This window comes from Eleutherodactylus coqui, chromosome 3, assembly GCF_035609145.1.
Source record: "Eleutherodactylus coqui strain aEleCoq1 chromosome 3, aEleCoq1.hap1, whole genome shotgun sequence".
Taxonomy (NCBI): Eukaryota; Metazoa; Chordata; class Amphibia; order Anura; family Eleutherodactylidae; genus Eleutherodactylus; species Eleutherodactylus coqui.
This window is the reverse complement of record NC_089839.1, coordinates 88232039-88253395: the sequence shown is the minus strand read 5'-3', so window position 1 is coordinate 88253395 and position 21357 is coordinate 88232039. Positions and strand designations below refer to the sequence as shown.

At 47.9% G+C, this 21357-nt stretch overlaps 1 protein-coding gene across 1 annotated transcript in view; it reads right to left on the bottom strand.

Annotated features, from left to right (window-relative positions):
- Positions 1 to 14367, bottom strand: part of FEZ2 (fasciculation and elongation protein zeta 2) — a 67031-nt gene extending 52664 nt beyond the window's left edge. The window contains exon 1 of the mRNA XM_066595842.1: positions 13834 to 14367. Coding sequence (XP_066451939.1) covers positions 13834 to 14183 — 350 coding nt within the window. The 5' untranslated portion in view covers positions 14184 to 14367. The remainder of the gene's footprint in view (positions 1 to 13833) is intronic.
- Positions 14368 to 21357: the final 6990 nt, after the last annotated feature.

The window sequence follows — 21357 nt, the reverse complement described above, 5'->3', positions numbered from 1 at the left end:
TATGGAAGCAGTCTGACCCATCTGCAATTGACATTTCAGGTAGGCTTTAGGGTAGCCGCATCATTGCCTAGTACAGGCCCCAGATACCAGCCTAACAGAGCTGACATCACTTGACAACAGGCAGTGGACGGTAAGTTAGGAGGAGCGCATTTGTTGTTTTTCAGCAGAAAAACGTCAATTAAGGTAAATAAAGTGTATTGCAATTTTGCTAGTTATCACACTTGGCCATCATATAAGTACAAGTTGTATTAAAAAAAGTTTGTGATCGTTTATTTAAGCACGCTTGGGAAAAATACAGGTAATGTAAGAGAAAAGAAAAATAATAGGGCAGACTAGATGGACCGCGTGGTCCTTTCTGCTGTCACTTTTCTATGCGTCGCATACTTGTATTTCGCTAAAAGTACAACATACATTTCCTGCCTGCCCAAACATCAACATAATGGTATTACGAAGAAGTCTATAGCATTACTGCGGATAGAAATATGCCAGGCCTAATTGGCATCAGTGTAAAGTCATTGTGGTGAAGTATCTTTAGATCTCAGCAGAGCTGGGGGCAGCGCCATGGCTGGATATCATCATTGTAAATGTGCTGAAGTCTGCACTGCAAGGAAACCGTTACATTGTAACGAGCCAACAGATGACACTCAGCAAAATCCTGGCAAGCAAGTAGCTGCAGCCAGAATGCAGCAAACAGCACCGTTACTGGGTGATAAGCTAAAGTGCCAACATGCTGTCCAGGAGACAGAGTCATAATCAGATGGCATGTCCTAAGATACCGTCACATTTTACCCGGACCTGCCTGGGTTCACAAACATTTGCAGAATCTTAATAAGGCCTCCTCCTCTGTGTGCGACCACCTCACAAGCATAAAGCTCCTTTAGCTTACTAAGGCGCTATCGAATAGAACAAAGACAAAAAAAGTTATATCAATTAAAGCGGTTGCCGGAAAGCATCCTTTCTATAGGGCTGACTGTAGTAAAACAAATGGAGTACTTACCTCTCCTCTGCCAGAATCTGGTGCTGCAGCCCTGCCGTTTGTTGGGACAGCTGATGTCAGCCGAAGTCAGGTGATCGCTGCAGCCTCTGATCTTCAAAGCTCGTTTTTTGTTTGACGTCAAATATATTTTGTTTTTAATTTTTTCATTTTGGTGGTGGTATTTTCTATTAATATTTTTTGAATTTATTATTATTTTTTGGGATCAGGTCCCTTTTTTTACTGACTGAAGCATCTAAATACCTCTCTCCCTTCTCTTATCCTATCCCTACTTTTTATAAGGGAAAAATAAGGAGAGGCAAGTCAGCTTCCTGTGTGTGTGTGTGTGTGTGTGTGTGTGTGTGTGTGTGTGTGTGTGTGTGTGTGTGTGTGTGTGTGTGTGTGTGTGTGTGTGTGTGTGTGTGTGTGTGTGTGTGTGTGTGTGTGTGTGGTCACCCTTTTCGGGGCGGTTACTTTGCTTGCTCATCTAAATATTATAGTTTGGGACATAATAGAATGCACTTAGGTTGTTTATATAAAATTGAATCAATAATAAAAATTGAAATTTTAATTGACGGATACAGTACACTTTCATGTGAAAAAAAAATAAAAAAGCCTTTTGTTGCTGTGACTATATATGTGTGTGTGGGGGGGGGGGGGGGGGGGGAGGGGTAATTTCTGACATTCTGAGAGCCAATCACAGGCTACAGTGTCAAAGCTCATTCTCCTGGTATCAGTGCTCATATCCTGAGTGCCATGATGCAAGGAGTTTGGGAAGGTGACAATGTAGCCTCTGATTGGCTGAAGCGATCACATGACTGACTTCAGCTGTCATAACAAACATCGGGACCACAGCAAGGCTGCAGCACTGGATCCTACCTGATTTCCCTTTCATAATTCTGTGCCAACATCACATGACCAGCTAGAGCCTGTACCATCTCTGCCTGCTGAGAGGATGCTAATCATCATTACCTTCTATACTCCCCTAAATAAACTACAAACCATAAATATACAATCAGGATACTGAACTTACCTCTTCTGATCAGCAGTAATGTGATAGGAGTTTGTGTGGTACAGTCCATCATATAGGAATTATGCTAACTGGGAGGAACATAAAGCCAATCAATTTCAGCTGGTCAGAATGAAATCACATGACCCACCTGATGAGGAGGCTAGGAGGTTTCTGATAGAAAAGAATAACTAAGTAAGACTTCCTAGGCAGCATCTGATGCCACCAATAGGGATCTCCATGCTCGCTCCCACCAACAATGGGAATCACCCCCTTACCTGCTTCAGCTCAGTAGAGGGAGGATAGCAGGAGAGACTTTTACAGAAGTAGGCCGGGTTCACATCTGTGCTAAATTCTCCATTCAGAGGTTCCATAGCAGATCCTCCACAAAAAAGGAAGAAATAGTGCTGCATATAGCATTTTCTCTTCTGGTAAAATGCCAGTCAGCTGAGCGGAAACAGAACGGACTCCATTATAGTCAATGGGGTGTGTTTGGCGCTGTTTGGTTCCGTCATAAGACGGATCCGTTAGGCCAGGGGATTCCCCTTTCCTGACCCCTGAATGGAGCAGGAAAACGGAACCCTCTGCTGCCAATACGACAGCAGCCGTAATAAAATACACTGTGGTCACTCTATGGATCAAAGTTCAAAGACGTAACCTGATGCCTGGCAGACTGCAGTAAACCTTTGACCTGATCAACCATGACCACAATTTTATACAGAGGCTTCAATTAGCAAGATAAAAAACAAAAACAAAAAACAACTCAATTTTCTCACAGCTTTCACAGTTTAGCACTATGCTGGTTTCCTGTAAGCGGAGTAGACACGGTTGGGCTACGTTTATACCTGGTGGAACCGGTGTGGACTTTCAGTGTACTGACCTGGCGGGAGGAAGAGGACAGTATATGGAGTATACTTCAGCGGTGATTCTTCCATGGCCACTGAATCCTGTGATTGGCTGAATGGTCATGTGCACAATGTGCATCAGATGACTGCCTGGTGACTTCTTCTGGGTTCAGAGCGCTGGGGAAGGTTAGTATACATTTGTGTTTTTTAAGTAACGTAAAACGACTTTAAAGTTGGGACCAAATCACCCAACTGCTTATCTCGCATGTGTTCGCATGGGGGCTTTCATATCAGGTTTTGGGGTAACTTTCACAGATCTGCAGCTCATTGTTGCATTTTTTTGAAAGAACACATTTGATGACCATGCGGAATTCCCCCTTAAAATGCTAAGGGGTAGAGAGGAGCCTATTTTTTGGTTCAAGGACCAAGCAATAGTCATTATTGCATTGTAACAGCCATAACTCGTTGCCATAGCTATTTGTGGCCTTGTTTTTTGGGGGTAAAAGTAGTATTTTTAATGGCCCCACTCTGGGGTACACAATAGATTGTATAAGATTTATTACTCCATTGTTTGAGGTTTTTACGGGGTTCTCCATTCCGTAAAAATAACTGATAACTTCCTTACCTGACCAACACAATTACTGCGATACCAAGTGTAGAGAGATTTATTTTTTTACTTTTTCTTAAAACAAACAAAAACATTTTTAGTCTTCCGACGGTGTAGCTCTGTGAGCTCTTGTTTTTTGCGAGTTGTAGTTTTTATCGGTACATATGACCTATGGATTGCTTTTTATTGCATATATTTTTTTGTAACTGGTTTTCCTTTAAAATTAAACTTTATGACATTTTTCAGTCCCTCAAGGGGACTTGAAGAAGCAGTAGTTCAGTCGTCGAGATAATACACAGTATTACCTCTGTAGTGCATTCTAATAAGCCTATGACAGCAGCCTATTAGTCTCTGCCGGAGGTAAGGTCCAATAGGCTGAGTTACATGACAGACACGGAGGCCTTTATCAGGCTTCCAGCCACCATGGGATCCCATTGGTACCTTTCAATCACACTGCAGGGGGCCAATGGGTGACAGAAGGATCCCCCTCCTCCTGTCATATGCTGCAGTTGCTTGACTGTGATATGTAAAGGGTTAAACTGTCAGGATCTAAGGTTTTCCCACATCTGACAGAGCAGGAGCCTGGCTGTCAGTAGTCTGTTAAACCACCGCCTTAAAAAGGATGTATGTGCAGGTTAAAGCTCATCAGCGAGGTCAGTAAAAAGGTGTATTGGCCATCACTAAGGGGTTAAAAGAGGTTTCCTACAGTTCTCCCAAAGGTTAAAGCTTCTCTGATGGGCAAGGCCCCCAGCCCTACAAGGCACTTCTAGTGTATTCTGTGTTTATGCCAGAAGCAGGGGAAAAACTAGAATAAGTGTATTCTGCTATCTGCATTTTATTGCAAGGAGCATCAGATGCAAATGCATTCCGCTTTCTAGCAATGTTTTCTGAAAGAAGTGGATTAATCAAATGATTTGCATTAAGAGAATGTATGATGTTATTTACAGGAGAGCCGCTCTCACTAGAAGGTGCCCCGCTGTGCCATGTAAGCCATGAAGAGGTCATGCATCTCCCACGGGCAAAATCAATATGACCGCAATACCCAGCATTGCAATTCAGTAGCGATATAAGTATCACAGAAGAGGAATAATCAATGAGAGCAGCAAGCAGTGCTGTCAGCGACCGGCTTCTGCAGTACGGATATGAAAAGCAGCACTGCACCAACGAGGGAGGGAAGCGTGCGCGGCCGGTCGGATTTTTAGGACATCACAACTACTAATAGGGCCTTCACTGGAATACTTTGATTACTAGCTCTTAGGTGTCACAACAATAGTTAGCCAATTGCTCACTACAGACGGTCTGTGCGACCGTACATGTAAGGTGGATAGAACGGCGCGGCAAAGACTGCAAGTTGTTTCACAACGGGCTGCTGCAAGGTGGGCTGTACAAGAGAAGTAGTCGTGTTACACCCATGAGCCCTGTAGATCCCTGTCCCCCTCAATTACTGACTGCCAGCAGTACATCGGCAGAGAGCACTGGTAAGGGGGTAGGGGCAGTGCTGGGTTCATGACTCCACTGGATATAAAGTAACAAGATTTTGTGTCAATTACTATTCTTTTTCATCGCACCTGTCATAACACGATGGGCCTTAGGGCTCATGACCATTGCAGGATATGCCCGCAGATTTATGCCGCGGGAGTTCTGCGGTGGTAAACAAAACGTGCCCGCTGGTGATTGCGGAAGAACGGGCATTTTCCCACAGTCTCCATTAATACTATTTTAATGGAGGCCTCCCGCATCGCAAATCCACAGAAAATAGAACATGACACATTTTTTTTACCGCTTGCGTAAATCCGCTGTAAAATTCTGCATGTCGGCATTGGATGGCTCAATAAAACCCAATAGCTGTGGAATTCCGCTGCGGTACAAATGCAGTAGTGGGCATGAGCCCTCAGTTGCAGATTTGCTCTAAACCTGATTCATCAGCTCTACAGACAGATCTGTTTTAGTAAATACTTGTATCAGCCATTAAATGACAATTCCAGGTGGTTTCCCCCCCCCCTACAATCCTGCATAGTGGGGTTCCACCGTTATTTCTCCTGGAAATGTATGAATTAATTGATAACCAGAAGTTAACATTGTCTTTGCCAATAGAGGGTCATCTTAGAGCGCATTCAGATGACCGTATATTCGCACACGGCCCCATAATAACCTGAAACTAGTCACACATCCTTCGAACGGACCGATCTGTGTGAAAGAAGTTGCTGCATTGTGCGGTACTGGTGTATTATGTCACCACCGGAAGTAAGGGTTAGCGACATAATACAGCTGTCAAAATAGTTTTTCATGCTCCCAGCTTCTGATTGGCTGGAGGTGTGCTTAATGCCCCAGGTGCCGTTCTGACCTGGTAGGGGACAGCGGCGATGCAGGGAGTCGCGGCACTGGAGCACAGCAGGCACTGCCATTCTGAGGCTGGGAGCAGCGGTGCTGACAGTGGCACAGGCGCCTGAGAACAGCCCCGAGGCATGGAGCGCCGGCAGATCAGTGCAGTGCAGAGAGGCTGGAAGCGGAGTTCAGTTCGAACCCCGAAGGGAGGAGGACAGAGAGAACAGTGTTAGCGGCGGTGGCACCGTTAGCTCAGGCACAGTGACAGTGCTGCTTAACAGTGACTGACCGGCATTAGCTGGACTGAACAGAGCAGAAAGCTGCAACAGTGGCTGCAACAAACTGCCGCCACGGACCACTAAGGGAGCACAGGGAGCACTGCTGCATGCCTATTGCTTTAGTGTCTGGTCTGGAGGGTTAGGGTGAGGGTTTATTTTCCTATTAGGCTTACATAAAGTAAGCCTAATAGGAAAACTAACCCTACAGACCAGGCACTAAAGCAATAATAACGGTGCTAGGACCTTCCATTCTTCACCCTATCAGGAGCAAACTGCACCCAATTCCCTTGGGCACAACTCCCCGTGTGAATATGGCCAGCGCTAATTGGACAATGTCAGACTATGTAGAGACACAACCCATTGGCAAGGGGAATGGTAAGAATCTTTATTTATATAGCGCCAACATATTCCGCTGCTTACAAGACAGGGGAAATAAAAACAAAACCATGGTTACGTGTGGTAATCAACTGACTGAAACAGTAGTGGTGAGGGGCCTGATCCAACAAGCTTACATACTAGAAATAATGGGGTGATACAGAAGGTAAAGGGGCTGGAGATGTGTCCGGTATGGTGAGGTTGAGAGGGAGGGATTCTATACGCATAGACAATGGTCAGGCCGTATAGTGGCTGAATCGATGTAACTTCAGATGCCGGTTGATTACGGCTAGCAGGAACTGCAGTCTGTAGGACAGGGAGTATGTTATCAGGCGGGAGTAAAAAGGGGTTTGATTGAGGGGATATGGTACGCCTCCCTGAAGAGGTGCGTTTTTAGAGCACGCCTGAAGTTTAGTGTGTCAGTGATTGCCCGGATAGCTTTTGGTAGCGCGCTCCAGAGGACAGGTGCTGCTCTAGAGAAGTCTTGGAAGGCGGGAATGAGAGGTTCGAATTAAAGGGGCACTCAGTCAGATTTTTTTTTTATTAGCGAATGGAGGGCGCGGGCTGGGTGGTGAATTGAGATGAGGGAAGCAATGTATGGCGCCGAGGTGCTGTGGAGAGCTTTGTGGATGAGGGTAGTGAGTTTAAATTGTAAAATGCAGTTGTCACTTTATATATTCCAGAAGGAACAAAAGAGGAACAGTATAATACCATGTTTCCCCCAAAAATAGGACCCCCTGAATATAAGCCATGTCCCAAAAATAAGCCCTAGTTACACTACATTAAAACAAGAGGGAATACATTACCTAGCAGGTGCGGTTTTGCCCCCCCCCCCCCCCCCCCCCCCACTCTGCTGTTCTCCAGAGCTAGCAAAGTTCCCGCAGTCCCAAGAGCTCGTACATCACCACTTTCTGGTTACGGGATTCATAAATCCCACTTCCAGGATGCGATGGCTGTGATTGGCTGAGCAGCGAATGTGGACCATTCACTACAGCACTGGACAAGCCAATCAACGCCATCGTATTGGTTCATCCAGTGCTGCACTGAATGGTTCTTCGTCCACTGTTCAGCCAATCACAGGCATTGCGATGTGGAGGCGGGATTTATGAATTGGCTCAACGGAGTCTCTGCATCTCTGGCGGCAATAGCAATGTCTGCTGTGGAACGATGAGAAGCCGCGGCCAGAGATGCAGAGACTCCGTTGAGCCAATTCACAAATCCCGCCTCCACAACGTGATGGCTGTTGATTGGTTGTTCGTCTGCTGCTCAGCCAATCACTGCAGCGCTGGATGAACCAATGCGATGGCTGTGATTGGCTTATCCAGCACTGCAGTGATTAGCTGAGCAGTTGAAGAAATAATTACAGCCACCGCTTCTAGAGGCACGACTTATGAATCCCGTAACCGGGAAGTGATGTTGTATGATCAGCTGAAGACTGCAGGAAGCGCCGGACATGCAGTGGGAGGGACCTGGACCGAGCCTGCTAGGTAAGTAAAATAAGGCATCCCCCCTAAAACATAAGACCTAGTGCCTCTTCTGGTGCAAAAAGAAACAAGACAGGATCTTATTTTGGGGGAAACACTGTAGTTCTAAGAAAAGATGTTCCAGAATTGTTATTACATGGGAAATACAAATATATGCTGAACCAGATGTGTCAGGAGAGGTGACAAATTCTTTTTAATGGGAATACATCATATTGAAAATGCAGTCCAGTCTGCCGATAGCAGGTTATACTGGGGGCAGTAGTCATCTAGGTGGTCCAGTCTGCCGATAGCAGGTTATACTGGGGGCAGTAGTCATCTAGGTGGTCCAGTCTGCCGATAGCAGGTTATACTGGGGGCAGTAGTCATCTAGGTGGTCCAGTCTGCCGATAGCAGGTTATACTGGGGGCAGTAGTCATCTAGGTGGTCCAGTCTGCCGATAGCAGGTTATACTGGGGGCAGTAGTCATCTAGGTGGTCCAGTCTGCCGATAGCAGGTTATACTGGGGGCAGTAGTCATCTAGGTGGTCCAGTCTGCCGATAGCAGGTTATACTGGGGGCAGTAGTCATCTAGGTGGTCCAGTCTGCCGATAGCAGGTTATACTGGGGGCAGTAGTCATCTAGGTGGTCCAGTCTGCCGATAGCAGGTTATACTGGGGGCAGTAGTCATCTAGGTGGTCCAGTCTGCCGATAGCAGGTTATACTGGGGGCAGTAGTCATCTAGGTGGTCCAGTCTGCCGATAGCAGGTTATACTGGGGGCAGTAGTCATCTACGTGGTCCAGTCTGCTGATAGGTTATACTGGGGGCAGTAGTCATCTAGGTGGTCCTATCAGTGATTGATACCCATCTCTGTATATATGCTCACACAGGGAAGCTTGTCAGAGATAGCTGGCAAACACCAAAAGGACCACCCAGATGACGAATAAGCCCAAACTAAGTAGAGGCTCCCTCAGCTGGCGGGTGGAGATTAGCTGCATACATATGGGAGCAGAGAATCTTCTATCCTCCCTCTCCATAGCACACCCTTTAGAAGTGACAGCATCACCGAAGACACTATACACCAATACTGAGTTGTGTAGACGTGATGCCAACACTACGGTGAGATAAAACACTTACTAAGCCTAGAAGCTGCAGCCATGTCCCTGTGCAAGTCTGTCTCTCTCCAGCAGCTGCCTCCCTCTTCTACCTCCATAGACTTCTATGGGCAGCATGAGACAGCAGCAAGCAAAGATGCCCCATCCCCCTACAACCAATTCCTATAGTACATTTTGTTGTCCATTATCAGAAATGGACTACGTGTGACAACAGGCAGCAAGTTAAAAAAGTAAGACAGGCCCCTAATTGACAGCACTTTAGATGTAGTTTTCACCACAAAGGTGAATAAAGTCGTTTGTACTTTGGCTAATTATCACATTAACTAATACAGAAGCACAAGTTCATTAAAATGCAGTGCTGATTAAAGGGCGCTATATCTGCGGCACGGATTTGGCTTTCCTGCTCCGTTCGGGGAGCAGAAGAGAGGAATCCCTGAGGCTGACCGATTCCATCTCTAGACGGAACTGAACAGCGCTGGACATAGCCCACTGAATATAATGGGGGCCGCCCACTTGCCGCCATGCTGGACGGAAGAAAAAGTGTTTGTTCTTCTGGTATCTTCAGCCGCATCTGCGACAGAACCATCGGCTGGAGGCTCCGACACAGATGTGCAACCGGCCTAAGCTGTATTCCTTCTGTAGCGGGTTTCACTCTGGGTGTGAACACATCCCCGTATTTGGCTGCGTTTTTGCGCCCATAATATAAAGGTAACTCCCAGCCTGACTGCATGACTCCTGACCCAAACTGAGTGTTGTAGGGAATATAGTGATATGTCACAAGTCTAATAAGGTGTCTACTTATGGGTTCAGAAGACCTGCAGTGACCTTTGACTGAACCCCCAAAAGCAAGTGTTAGGAGGGTTGTCTGGTTACCGGATACCCCCGCTTCAATAGGGCTGCCTTTATTAAAATAATAGACAGAGATACTTACCAGCTCCACTGATTCTGGCATCCAGCTCTGCAGCCCCCTGTGGTCCCAGTGATTATTGACAGACGACGTCACAGGAAATGAGGTGACCACTGTGGCCAATGAAAGGCTTCATCATCACATTCCCAAACTCCTAGCATTATGGCCCTCAGGACTTGAAAGCCGAAGCTAAAAGAGAACGCGTGGTGAAGTTGTAGCCTCTCATTGGCCACAGGGATCACCGGATTTCCTGTGATATCATTTGTCAAAAACAATCACTGGGACTGCAGTGCTGGATCCTGTCAGCATCAGAGGGGTAAGTATATCTCACTTTATCTTAAAACACGCTGTCCTATTGAAGCCAGCATGTCGGCTACCCAGACAACCCTTAAGAGCCTTTTACATGGGAAGATCATTGTGTAAAATGACAAGTGGGCAGCGAACGCACGATGGGCAAGAAGCGCTAGAGATGGTTTCTCTGTGTGGCGTAAACAGGCATGTTGGCTTGTTACTAGCAAATGTGACAATAAAGGCCCTTTTGAGCCTTCACTCTTGTCACATAAGCAGTTGTAGTAACAATGTAGCGAGTTGGTAATGTCTATCAAACATGCTACATTGTTACTACAACTGCTTTTGCCAATTTGGTTCTGTTAGAGGCGCTCAAAACAGCGTTGTGATGGAACCATTCACTTCACAGTTGTTAGTGGAACACACACCACTTTGGTGTCCATTTGCCCCCCTTATATTTGGAGCACAGACAACTACACCAATCTAAACTCCAAATGTACCGGAAACGAACAGACCCCCTGTAAGCAGACAGCGAAGTGCTGTACGCGTCATTAAGGACAGTGAAAAATATGTGCATGAGGGCTCATCACAGGGGTGTATTAGGGCTGTATAGGACGCATGCATTATTCACGTGCGTAATACATATGCATGGAACATTATACCTGCATAACCATAAGAAGACATGCTGCACCAAAAATATAGACTGTCTGAATGACCAAATGTAAATCAATGCATATACTATGCAGGCCCCATACATCTGAGTGAGCCCCAACACTAGGAATTATCACTATTCCTAGTCACTATTACTTCAATATATCATGATTTATCACTAATCACTAGTCCTCCAGCGTATCCTCTTCCCCTGTCACTATTCTTCCTTTATATTAGCTATCACTAGTCCCGCCCGTGCATCACCCTCCCTCCATCACTAGTCCCGCCCGTGCATCACCCTCCCTCCATCACTAGTCCCTCCCGTGCATCACCCTCCCTCCATCACTAGTCCCGCCCGTGCATCACCCTCCCTCCATCACTAGTCCCGCCCGTGCATCACCCTCCCTCCATCACTAGTCCCGCCCGTGCATCACCCTCCCTCCATCACTAGTCCCGCCCGTGCATCACCCTCCCTCCATCACTAGTCCCGCCCGTGCATCACCCTCCCTCCATCACTAGTCCCTCCCGTGCATCACCCTCCCTCCATCACTAGTCCCTCCCGTGCATCACCCTCCCTCCATCACTAGTCCCTCCCGTGCATCACCCTCCCTCCATCACTAGTCCCTCCCGTGCATCACCCTCCCTCCATCACTAGTCCCTCCATCACTAGTCCCTCCCGTGCATCACCCTCCCTCCATCACTAGTCCCTCCATCACTAGTCCCTCCCGTGCATCACCCTCCCTCCATCACTAGTCCCTCCATCACTAGTCCCTCCATCACTAGTCCCTCCATCACTAGTCCCTCCCGTGCATCACCCTCCCTCCATCACTAGTCCCTCCCGTGCATCACCCTCCCTCCATCACTAGTCCCTCCATCACTAGTCCCTCCCGTGCATCACCCTCCCTCCATCACTAGTCCCTCCCGTGCATCACCCTCCCTCCATCACCGTCCCTCCATCACTAGTCCCTCCCGTGCATCACCCTCCCTCCATCACTAGTCCCTCCCGTGCATCACCCTCCCTCCATCACTAGTCCCTCCCGTGCATCACCCTCCCTCCATCACTAGTCCCTCCCGTGCATCACCCTCCCTCCATCACTAGTCCCTCCCGTGCATCACCCTCCCTCCATCACTAGTCCCTCCCGTGCATCACCCTCCCTCCATCACTAGTCCCTCCCGTGCATCACCCTCCCTCCATCACTAGTCCCTCCCGTGCATCACCCTCCCTCCATCACTAGTCCCTCCCGTGCATCACCCTCCCTCCATCACTAGTCCCTCCCGTGCATCACCCTCCCTCCATCACTAGTCCCTCCCGTGCATCACCCTCCCTCCATCACTAGTCCCTCCCGTGCATCACCCTCCCTCCATCACTAGTCCCTCCCGTGCATCACCCTCCCTCCATCACTAGTCCCTCCCGTGCATCACCCTCCCTCCATCACTAGTCCCTCCCGTGCATCACCCTCCCTCCATCACTAGTCCCTCCCGTGCATCACCCTCCCTCCATCACTAGTCCCTCCCGTGCATCACCCTCCCTCCATCACTAGTCCCTCCCGTGCATCACCCTCCCTCCATCACTAGTCCCTCCCGTGCATCACCCTCCCTCCATCACTAGTCCCTCCCGTGCATCACCCTCCCTCCATCACTAGTCCCTCCCGTGCATCACCCTCCCTCCATCACTAGTCCCTCCCGTGCATCACCCTCCCTCCATCACTAGTCCCTCCCGTGCATCACCCTCCCTCCATCACTAGTCCCTCCCGTGCATCACCCTCCCTCCATCACTAGTCCCTCCCGTGCATCACCCTCCCTCCATCACTAGTCCCTCCCGTGCATCACCATCCTCCATCACTAGTCCCTCCCGTGCATCACCATCCTCCATCACTAGTCCCTCCCGTGCATCACCATCATCTATCACTAGTCCTCCTGTATATCAGTATCATAATTCTTCCTATATATCACTATCATCTATCATTAGTCCTCCTGTATATCCCTATCATGTATCACTATTCTTCCTGTATATCACTAGTCCTCCTGTGTATCACCATCCTCTATCTCTAGTTGTCCTGTATGTTACCATTATCTATCACTAGTCCTCCTGTGTATCACTATCACAATTCTTCCTATATATCAACTTCATCTTTCACTATCATCTATCACTAGTCGTCCTGTATATCAACATCCTCTATCACTAGTCCCGTGCATCACTACCACTAGCCCCCCGTCTACCACAAGCCTCCACCACTAGCCTCCACCACTAGCCCCCCTGTCCACCACTAGCCTCCACCACTAGCCCCCCTGTCCACCACTAGCCTCCACCACTAGCCCCCCTGTCCACCACTAGCCTCCACCACTAGCCCCCCTGTCCACCACTAGCCTCCACCACTAGCCCCCCTGTCCACCACTAGCCTCCACCACTAGCCCCCCTGTCCACCACTAGCCTCCACCACTAGCCCCCCTGTCCACCACTAGCCTCCACCACTAGCCCCCCTGTCCACCACTAGCCTCCACCACTAGCCCCCCTGTCCACCACTAGCCTCCACCACTAGCCCCCCTGTCCACCACTAGCCTCCACCACTAGCCCCCCTGTCCACCACTAGCCTCCACCACTAGCCCCCCTGTCCACCACTAGCCTCCACCACTAGCCCCCCTGTCCACCACTAGCCTCCACCACTAGCCCCCCTGTCCACCACTAGCCTCCACCACTAGCCCCCCTGTCCACCACTAGCCTCCACCACTAGCCCCCCTGTCCACCACTAGCCTCCACCACTACCCCCCCTGTCCACCACTAGCCTCCACCACTACCCCCCCTGTCCACCACTAGCCTCCACCACTAGCCCCCCTGTCCACCACTAGCCTCCACCACTAGCCCCCCTGTCCACCACTAGCCTCCACCACTAGCCCCCCTGTCCACCACTACCCCCCCTGTCTATAACCACTGTATCCCCATGTACAGGGAGTTTTGCTGGCTGGCAGCCCGGATGCCCCCCGTGCCCCGGGCACACTCACTCGTCCTCCTTCATGACGCCCTCCTCGGTGATGGGCAGCACCGGGGCGATGTGTCCGGTGTCCGTGCTGTAGTTTCGGAAGCACACCGTCAGCTTCTCGTCGAAGTCGTTCACCAGATCCTCCATGGACTTGAAGCCCCCCATGATGTCCACCGAGAAGTTGTTGTCCAGCTCTGTCAGGTCCTCCAGGGAGGTCAGGCCGCCCTCGGGGGGCTCCGCTGCGGGGGACGGCCCGGGGGAGTTGGAGTTCACCTTGTCCCGGCGGTTCTTCGTCCCGGGAGAAGAGGACGGAGGACGGAACTCGTAGAAGTCCTGCCAGTCCTCGTCAAACTGTGCGAGCGGCGCCGCCATGTCCGTGCTGGGGTCCCGGGCTGTGCTGGAGGGGGCGCTCTCCACACTTGTCCCCGACTACCGGCCGCACTCGCTGAGCAGCGCGCAGCCCGTCTCCGCAGTCCCCTCTCCGCCTCTCTCGGTATCCCCGGGGTTTATAGTGGGGACATCATACTTGACGTCCTTGCGGGAGCTAAGCCTTGAATGAAGGGGAATGTGGGAGGAGCCAGCGTCACGTGATGCGGGAGGAGGCCGCGCGGGCGGCCATCTTACTTTCTGGCAGTACGTCACTCTCCCGTCGTGTTTACAATTCTACTACTGAGGGGAGGAGTCACGTGTCCGGTGGGTTCAGGCTGCTGGCCAGTCAGTTTTTGCTTTCCGGCATTTACAGCGTTTCCTAACCCTAAATTGCTGAAGCAATGAGCGAGTGAAAATGTGACAGAAGCACACATACAGTTATGGCGAGTAGTGAGCTGGGACACCCTACAATGACAGTAAACCTGTGTGCCTATTGGCAGCCTTACGTATGATTACACAATTCTGGTTGTAAGCAGCCACCACCAGGGGGAGCACAGTGTATACAAAGTTATACCACCCCTACCTTTCCATTAAAATGACTGGAAAGAGCTCCTCCTAGTGGTGACTTACAGCAGGTGCTGTAGGAGACTCACCAGCTCTACTTGGAGTCCTGGAAGTGTGATTGTCAGGAGACCCTCAAACAACCAGAGAGAGTAAGCAGGGTGGAGTCATAGTAATGGCCATATTCATGGAGGCACAATCCCAAATATACAGTCCAGTCACATGATGCAGTTATAGCGTGCGGCTCAAAGTATATACACGCTTTGTTGGAAACAATCCAGCCCCTAGAAGAAGTTGCCGCTTTGCTGTCAAACACGTCATGCAGTTACATTTCAGGCAGATATGTAAATGATGAGAGTTGAGATTAGATAAATGGTCTTATCACCGGACCCCCTAAAATTGGTTCCCCCCTTGACCTATAAAAGGCTCTCAGCGGCTCCTTGTGTGCAGTGACCTCTTCTTCCACTTGGGTAGAGCCTGTTGACCACTAGACGCTTTTATGACGCAGAGAATAGATTTGACCCCGTTACCAGAGTCTGAGAGGGGCGCATTATTGGGATGTGAGAAGCTGGATGGTCATATCGACGAACTGTCCCCCACCTGGGGTGTTCTGACCAGACTGGAGGTGTTGGAACCAATGGGTGTGTGAGGGCACACAAGGTGACCAGGCTCAAGATGCCTCGGGGTGAGCGCATAAATCAATTGCTGTGATGGTCTGGGAGGCATCACATACGACAGTCGGTCACACTTAGTAGTGGTACGAGGGACAATGACAGCTCAGCGATATGTTCAGGACATCCTGCAGCCACACGTGTTCCTCTCATGGTGGCTTCTAAGAGGCATCCAGCAGGATAATGCTCGGCCGCACACACAAAGGGGTCACAGTAATGTCCCCACAACATTGTTACACTTCTGTGGCTGCCCTGTCACCAAATTTATCGCCAATAGAACATGTATGGGACCATCTAGGATGTAAATGTTGACAGCCTACGACTTTGCACGATCTAGAGACTCAGTTACAGCAAATGTGGAGCGATATGCCACAGACTACCATATAGAACCTGTATGCCTCCATGCCCACACGTATCACATCTTGTATCCAAGCTAGAGGCAGCCCAATAGGGTACTAGAACCTCCATGCCCGCCCGTATCACATCTTGTATCCAAGCTAGAGGCGGTACAACAGGGGACTAGACCCTCCATGCCCATCTGTATCACATCTTGTATCCAAGCTGCAGGTGGCCCAACAGGGTACTAGAACCTTCATGCCCGCCCATATCACATCTTGCACCCAAGCTAGGGGTGATACAACAGGGTACTAGACCCTCTATGCGTGCCTGTATCACATCTTGCATCCAAGCTAGAGGAGGTACTAGAGCCTCCATGCCCCCCATATCACATTTTATATCTAAGCTCGAGGTGGTACAAAAGGATACTAGAGCCTCCATGCTCGCCTGTATCACATCTTGTATCCAAGCTAGAGGTGGGACTAGAGCCTCCATGCCCCTGTATCATATCTTGTATTCAAGCTGGAGGTGGTTGTTAGATTCCAACAACTTCTATGTGCTTGGCATTTTTAACCATGAGTGAAAACCCTGAATGATCACGGTGTTGGAAACAGCTGGCATGTGACGTTTTATGATCACTAACGCGATACCATATGATGGGCACATCATTATTTGTTCTCAGGTAATGTGCTGACCTCTGTACATCAGAAGGTAATATTTGGCAGTCATGGGTAAATGTGGTGACTTGAGTCACACTTGTAGGTTGTTCCCAAACCATGTTATCAAGAGTGTACCAAAACTGGTTGAACCATCGCCAGACATCCAACAGAAGATCACACAGCAGCAGGCCATGTGTGTTTGATTCTAAAGATGTCTGTTGGGTGGCATGTCTGGTATCTCAGCAACAACATACCATAGTGGACCAACTGACCCAGCAGCGCAACAGCGGGGAAGTTAGACATTTCTATAATGACCATGTGTACCTTGGGTTAACCTGGGTTTAATATTTAAAGACCGAAGAGAGTGCCCAGGAAAGACATTAACAGACCTTGGGCGCACTTCAGAATGTTATCTGAAATGCGAGTCCCGTTTCCTAAAGAACCATATGGATGGTCGAGTCCCTATTTGGCGTGAACAGCATGAAACTGTATCCCATTCGTGCACCTTTGGGGGTTCAACAGGCTAGTGGTGGCGGTGTCATGGTCTGGAGAGTTTTGCTAGCATGGCCTAAGACCATTGCTCATCATACCACAACTCTTGAATGTTGAACGGTGTAGAGACCTGTTAGCTGACCATCTACATCCATATCTACAGGATGTCCTCCTTGACCACAGTGCCATCTATCAACAGAGTATTACTCTAGGTCATGGAGCTCAGATCACTAGGGAGTGGTTGCAGGATTACAACAATGAATTCTCCATATAGCCTTGGCTCCTAACCCCCCCCCCCCCCCCCCGGACTGTAACCCCATTGAGCATGCTATGCTGGAAAGGGCTGTGAGATCTGCTCCAATTTATCCACAAAATGTGCACCAGCTGATGGAGCTGCTGCAACGGGCATGAGTTGAGTTGACTATGGAGGATGTTCACCACCTTGTGGAATCTGTTTTGTGTCGTTCGAAAGCCATGATCATCCAAAAAGTTGGACTAACCCCTTATTGACTAGGTGTTTTTAATGCAGTGATCATTCAGTGTATGTAGCCCATAGGCTCCTGTGTGAGTTAAATGTCAATCACACCGCATAGGGATGCCACTTTATTGGAAGTCATAGTCAGTTACGCTTTTTGATATGGCTGAGTAAAGGTGGACCGATGAATATCATACGAACAACTGCAAAAAGGACACACTTCTGGCATACATCAGGTTTTGGAAGCCAATGGATGTGTCTGGTACTAGCATATGTACAAGGAGCATTACTAGTGCATGTGACATGCATAGAAGGAAGTGCTATATGGACCTAGCCTAAGAGTGTCATGTGTCCTAGAAGACTCAAACTAGACATATATTAAATCGGTGAGGTCTGTCAGGCGCGCTTCGTGCCCATCATACACTTGATCTGGCACACTATTTTTGGTGTTCAGCTCCTATGATGTAGCGGACCAACAGAAATGAGAGCACAGTTGTGAAACAAAGCATGCGCAGGTATAAAACTAGAGGTAAGAAAAAGAAAAAAAAACATTAATTAAACCCTTAACGCTTCAGGATGTACAGTTACATCATGGACGTTCAGTTCCGCTCCATAAAATGCAGGTGCTGGCTGTTTCTTACAGCGGACACCCGCTGGCAACAGCTGCGATCAGCATGAATGCTGATCGTTGCTGTTCACCCTTTGAATTCCGCTGTCAATTCTGCCTTGGAGTTGGAGATAAGGGGTCGTGAATGATCCTCCCATGATGATATTTCATGTGCGCCATTTGGGTGCCATGGCAGCCGCGGGCCTATTGCTGTCATTGCAGATTGCTTATGATGTCATGTCTGTGGTGCGGCTTGACAGATTTCCTGTCAGATTACGGTATAATGTAATGCTACGGTATTACATCCTATTGCGGGAACAATCAAAGCAGCGTAAGTTTAAGTCTCCTATGGGGACAAAAAAAAATGTAAAAAGGAGTTTAAAAAAAGTTTTAATTCTTTAAAAAATAAATAAAAAAGTAATAAAAGCTTTAACCCCCCCTACCCTAACCTCCCTACCCTTTTCCCATATTTATAATTTAAAAAAAAAACCAAACACATAATTGGTATTGCTGCATCTGTAAAAGTCCGATCTATCATAGCAATGCATTGTTTACCCAGCAAGGTGAACGTCAACAAAAAACAAAATGCATAACTTCAGAATTGCGCTTTTTTGGTCACTCCTTTTCCAAAAAAATGCAATAAAAAGCAATCAAAAAGTCGTATGTACTCCAAAATGTACCAATAGAAACTATAGAACGTCCCACAAAAAATGAGCCCTCGTATAACTATGTCGATGGAGGAATTGAAAAGTTACAGCTGTCAGAAGATGGCGGCAGAAAATAATTAAATTAAAAGTAGTTCAACAAAAAAAAACTATACATTTGGTAGTAATCATACTGATCCACAGAATAAAGTTATAGTCATCATTGCTGCCGTGTGAACACTGTAGAAATAAGACCCCCCCCCCCGATTCCCAAAGATGGTGGAATGGAGTATTTTTTTTGTCATTTCACTCCACTTAGAATTTTTTTTTGTACGTTTTCCAGTACATTATATGGTACATGAAATAGTACCATTAAAATTACAACTCTTCACATAAAAAACAAGCCCTCAGACATCTACGTTGATGGATAAGTAAAAGAGTTATGAATTTTTTAAAGTGGGGAAGAGAAAACAAAAATGAAAAAAGAAAAAAAAGGGCGCATCCTTAAGGGGTTAAAAACTGATCATAACACAGCAGACACTGGATTTATATATACAGTGTCCAGAAAAATAGTACAAATAAGTAATAGTGCCCAGACAAATATTCATGATGCCATACTGTAAGGCGATACCATCATTGATATTCCCACACTCCAGGCTCCGTAATGCTGGAATATCAGATTGTGTGGTGACACGCTGCCACCTGGTGGCGCTTTTTTATACTGTATATGGATTTGTACAGGGATAAATGTTGCTACTTTCTGTTTTGTAGTCATGTTTCTTATGAAAGTATTTTTTGTCATTTGTCACTAGCGTATGAGAGTCTTAACTATGCCCTTAAATTAGCCCTTTCACTAGTATGATGACAAATTTACTTTAATTAAAGACAAGTTGACCCAAAATGCATAAATGGATCTATGTTAACTAATAAAATAAATTGTTGCTCTCTCTTCCTGATTTTTCAGTCAGTCATTCTCCTGTCAGTAGGCTTGAGAATAGCCGGAGAATCATATTGCCTCTAGATACCGTAAAAGGACTTTACTGGTGTAATCCCGCGCAGGTGTCACAGCAAACCCTGCCTGCGCACCTCAGCTATCCCTTACTTGCTGGAACCTCAGCGGTGTACTGCACATGCGCCTTGAGGATCGTTACTCCCACAGTCATCTGACCTCGGACACAGTGGCAGTAATGACCCTTAACCCCTTGAGTGGCACGCCCGGAAATTTTCCGGGACGAGCTCCACTGCTCATAGCAACATAGCCCGGAAGATTTCCGGGCTATGTATCACTATGGGAGCTGCAGAGCACAATGCCACAAGCTGTGACAGTGTGCTCTGCCTGCACAGACCCGCAGAGAACAAAGCAAGGGCTTTGAAAAACCAGCAGAAGATATTGCGACATGCCGGCAACCTCCTGCACTGCTTTGTTTACAGGTTGCCATAGAGACCATCGGCTTGTCAGAAGCAAGCCGATGGTCTCTGTGGCAGGGAGAGCTGGTTGTTAGCTGTCAGAGGACAGCTAGGTACCAGCTCTTACAGCAGAGATCAGAGAAAACCTCCGATCTCTGCTGTGTTAACCCTTTACATGCTGCAGTCTATGTGACTGCAGCATGTAAAGGGCTGTCACTGCAGCATGTAAAGGGCTGTCACCATCAGACCCCCGGAATGTGATCAGGGGTCCTGAAGGGTCCCTGTGGAAGTCCCCTAAAGGGACAAAAGAAAAAAAATTATAAAAAAAATAAAAACACTTGTCTCCCTTTACTTTGTAAAAAATCAAAAATATAATCACACATGTGGTATCCATGCGTCGTAATGACCCAGAGAAGGAAGTTAATACATTATTTAACCCCTTAATGACATGGCCCCTTTTTTTCTTTTTTCCCCATTTCTTTTTTTCCTCCCCCCTGTTTAAAAAATCACAACTTGTCCTGCAAAAAACAAGCCCTTATATGGCCGTGTCAATGGAAAAATGAAAAAGTTATGGTTCTTGAGACGCAACTGCAAAATTAGTTGAAATTCAATGATTAGACCATTTTAAAAAAACCTGCCCTGGTGGGCACGACAGGGTGGTAGGAAACCCGCCACTCAAGGGGTTAAGGTGCATGCCAAGTACACCTCTGACGTTACAACTAGTAAAGAAGAGCTAAGGTGCGCAGGCGCGGGCAGGGTGGCTACGACGCCTGTGCGGGATTACAGCAAAGAAGATAAACCAGTATGCATGCTGATCAAGAACAGGGGGCTGTCTGGTGCAGCGCTGGGGGAGAAATCGGACTCTTTCCTGCAAAATCTAACTCTTTTCAGCTCATTAGAATATAGAGCAGGACGTCCTCGGTTATTAAGCTGTAGATCTTATAGTTACAGTTATTAAAGTTATTCCTTTTAGTGGACAGAGACTCTCCTCTGTAGGGAATCTCTGCCCTTTCTGTTGAAAGCAAGACTTGTGTTTACACTTCCCCACCTCCTTACCATCCCCCTCCTTCCTAACTCTCCCGCACCCTGTAATACTCACCCTCCCTCTGCTTAGGTGCTGTGACTTCACGAAGGAGCTCCATGGCGGACGCTCCTATCCTTCAATTTTGTGCTATTCTGATTTAATTTGCATTTCTGTCTGTTCCTTCCTTAGTTCAGGTACACTTTCGTGAATGGTTTATGTCTCACGTCCTTTAACGTCAGGGGCCTCAACTCTCCGTCAAAACGTCATGACCTTAAACTACTACTGAGAAGGTATGATACCA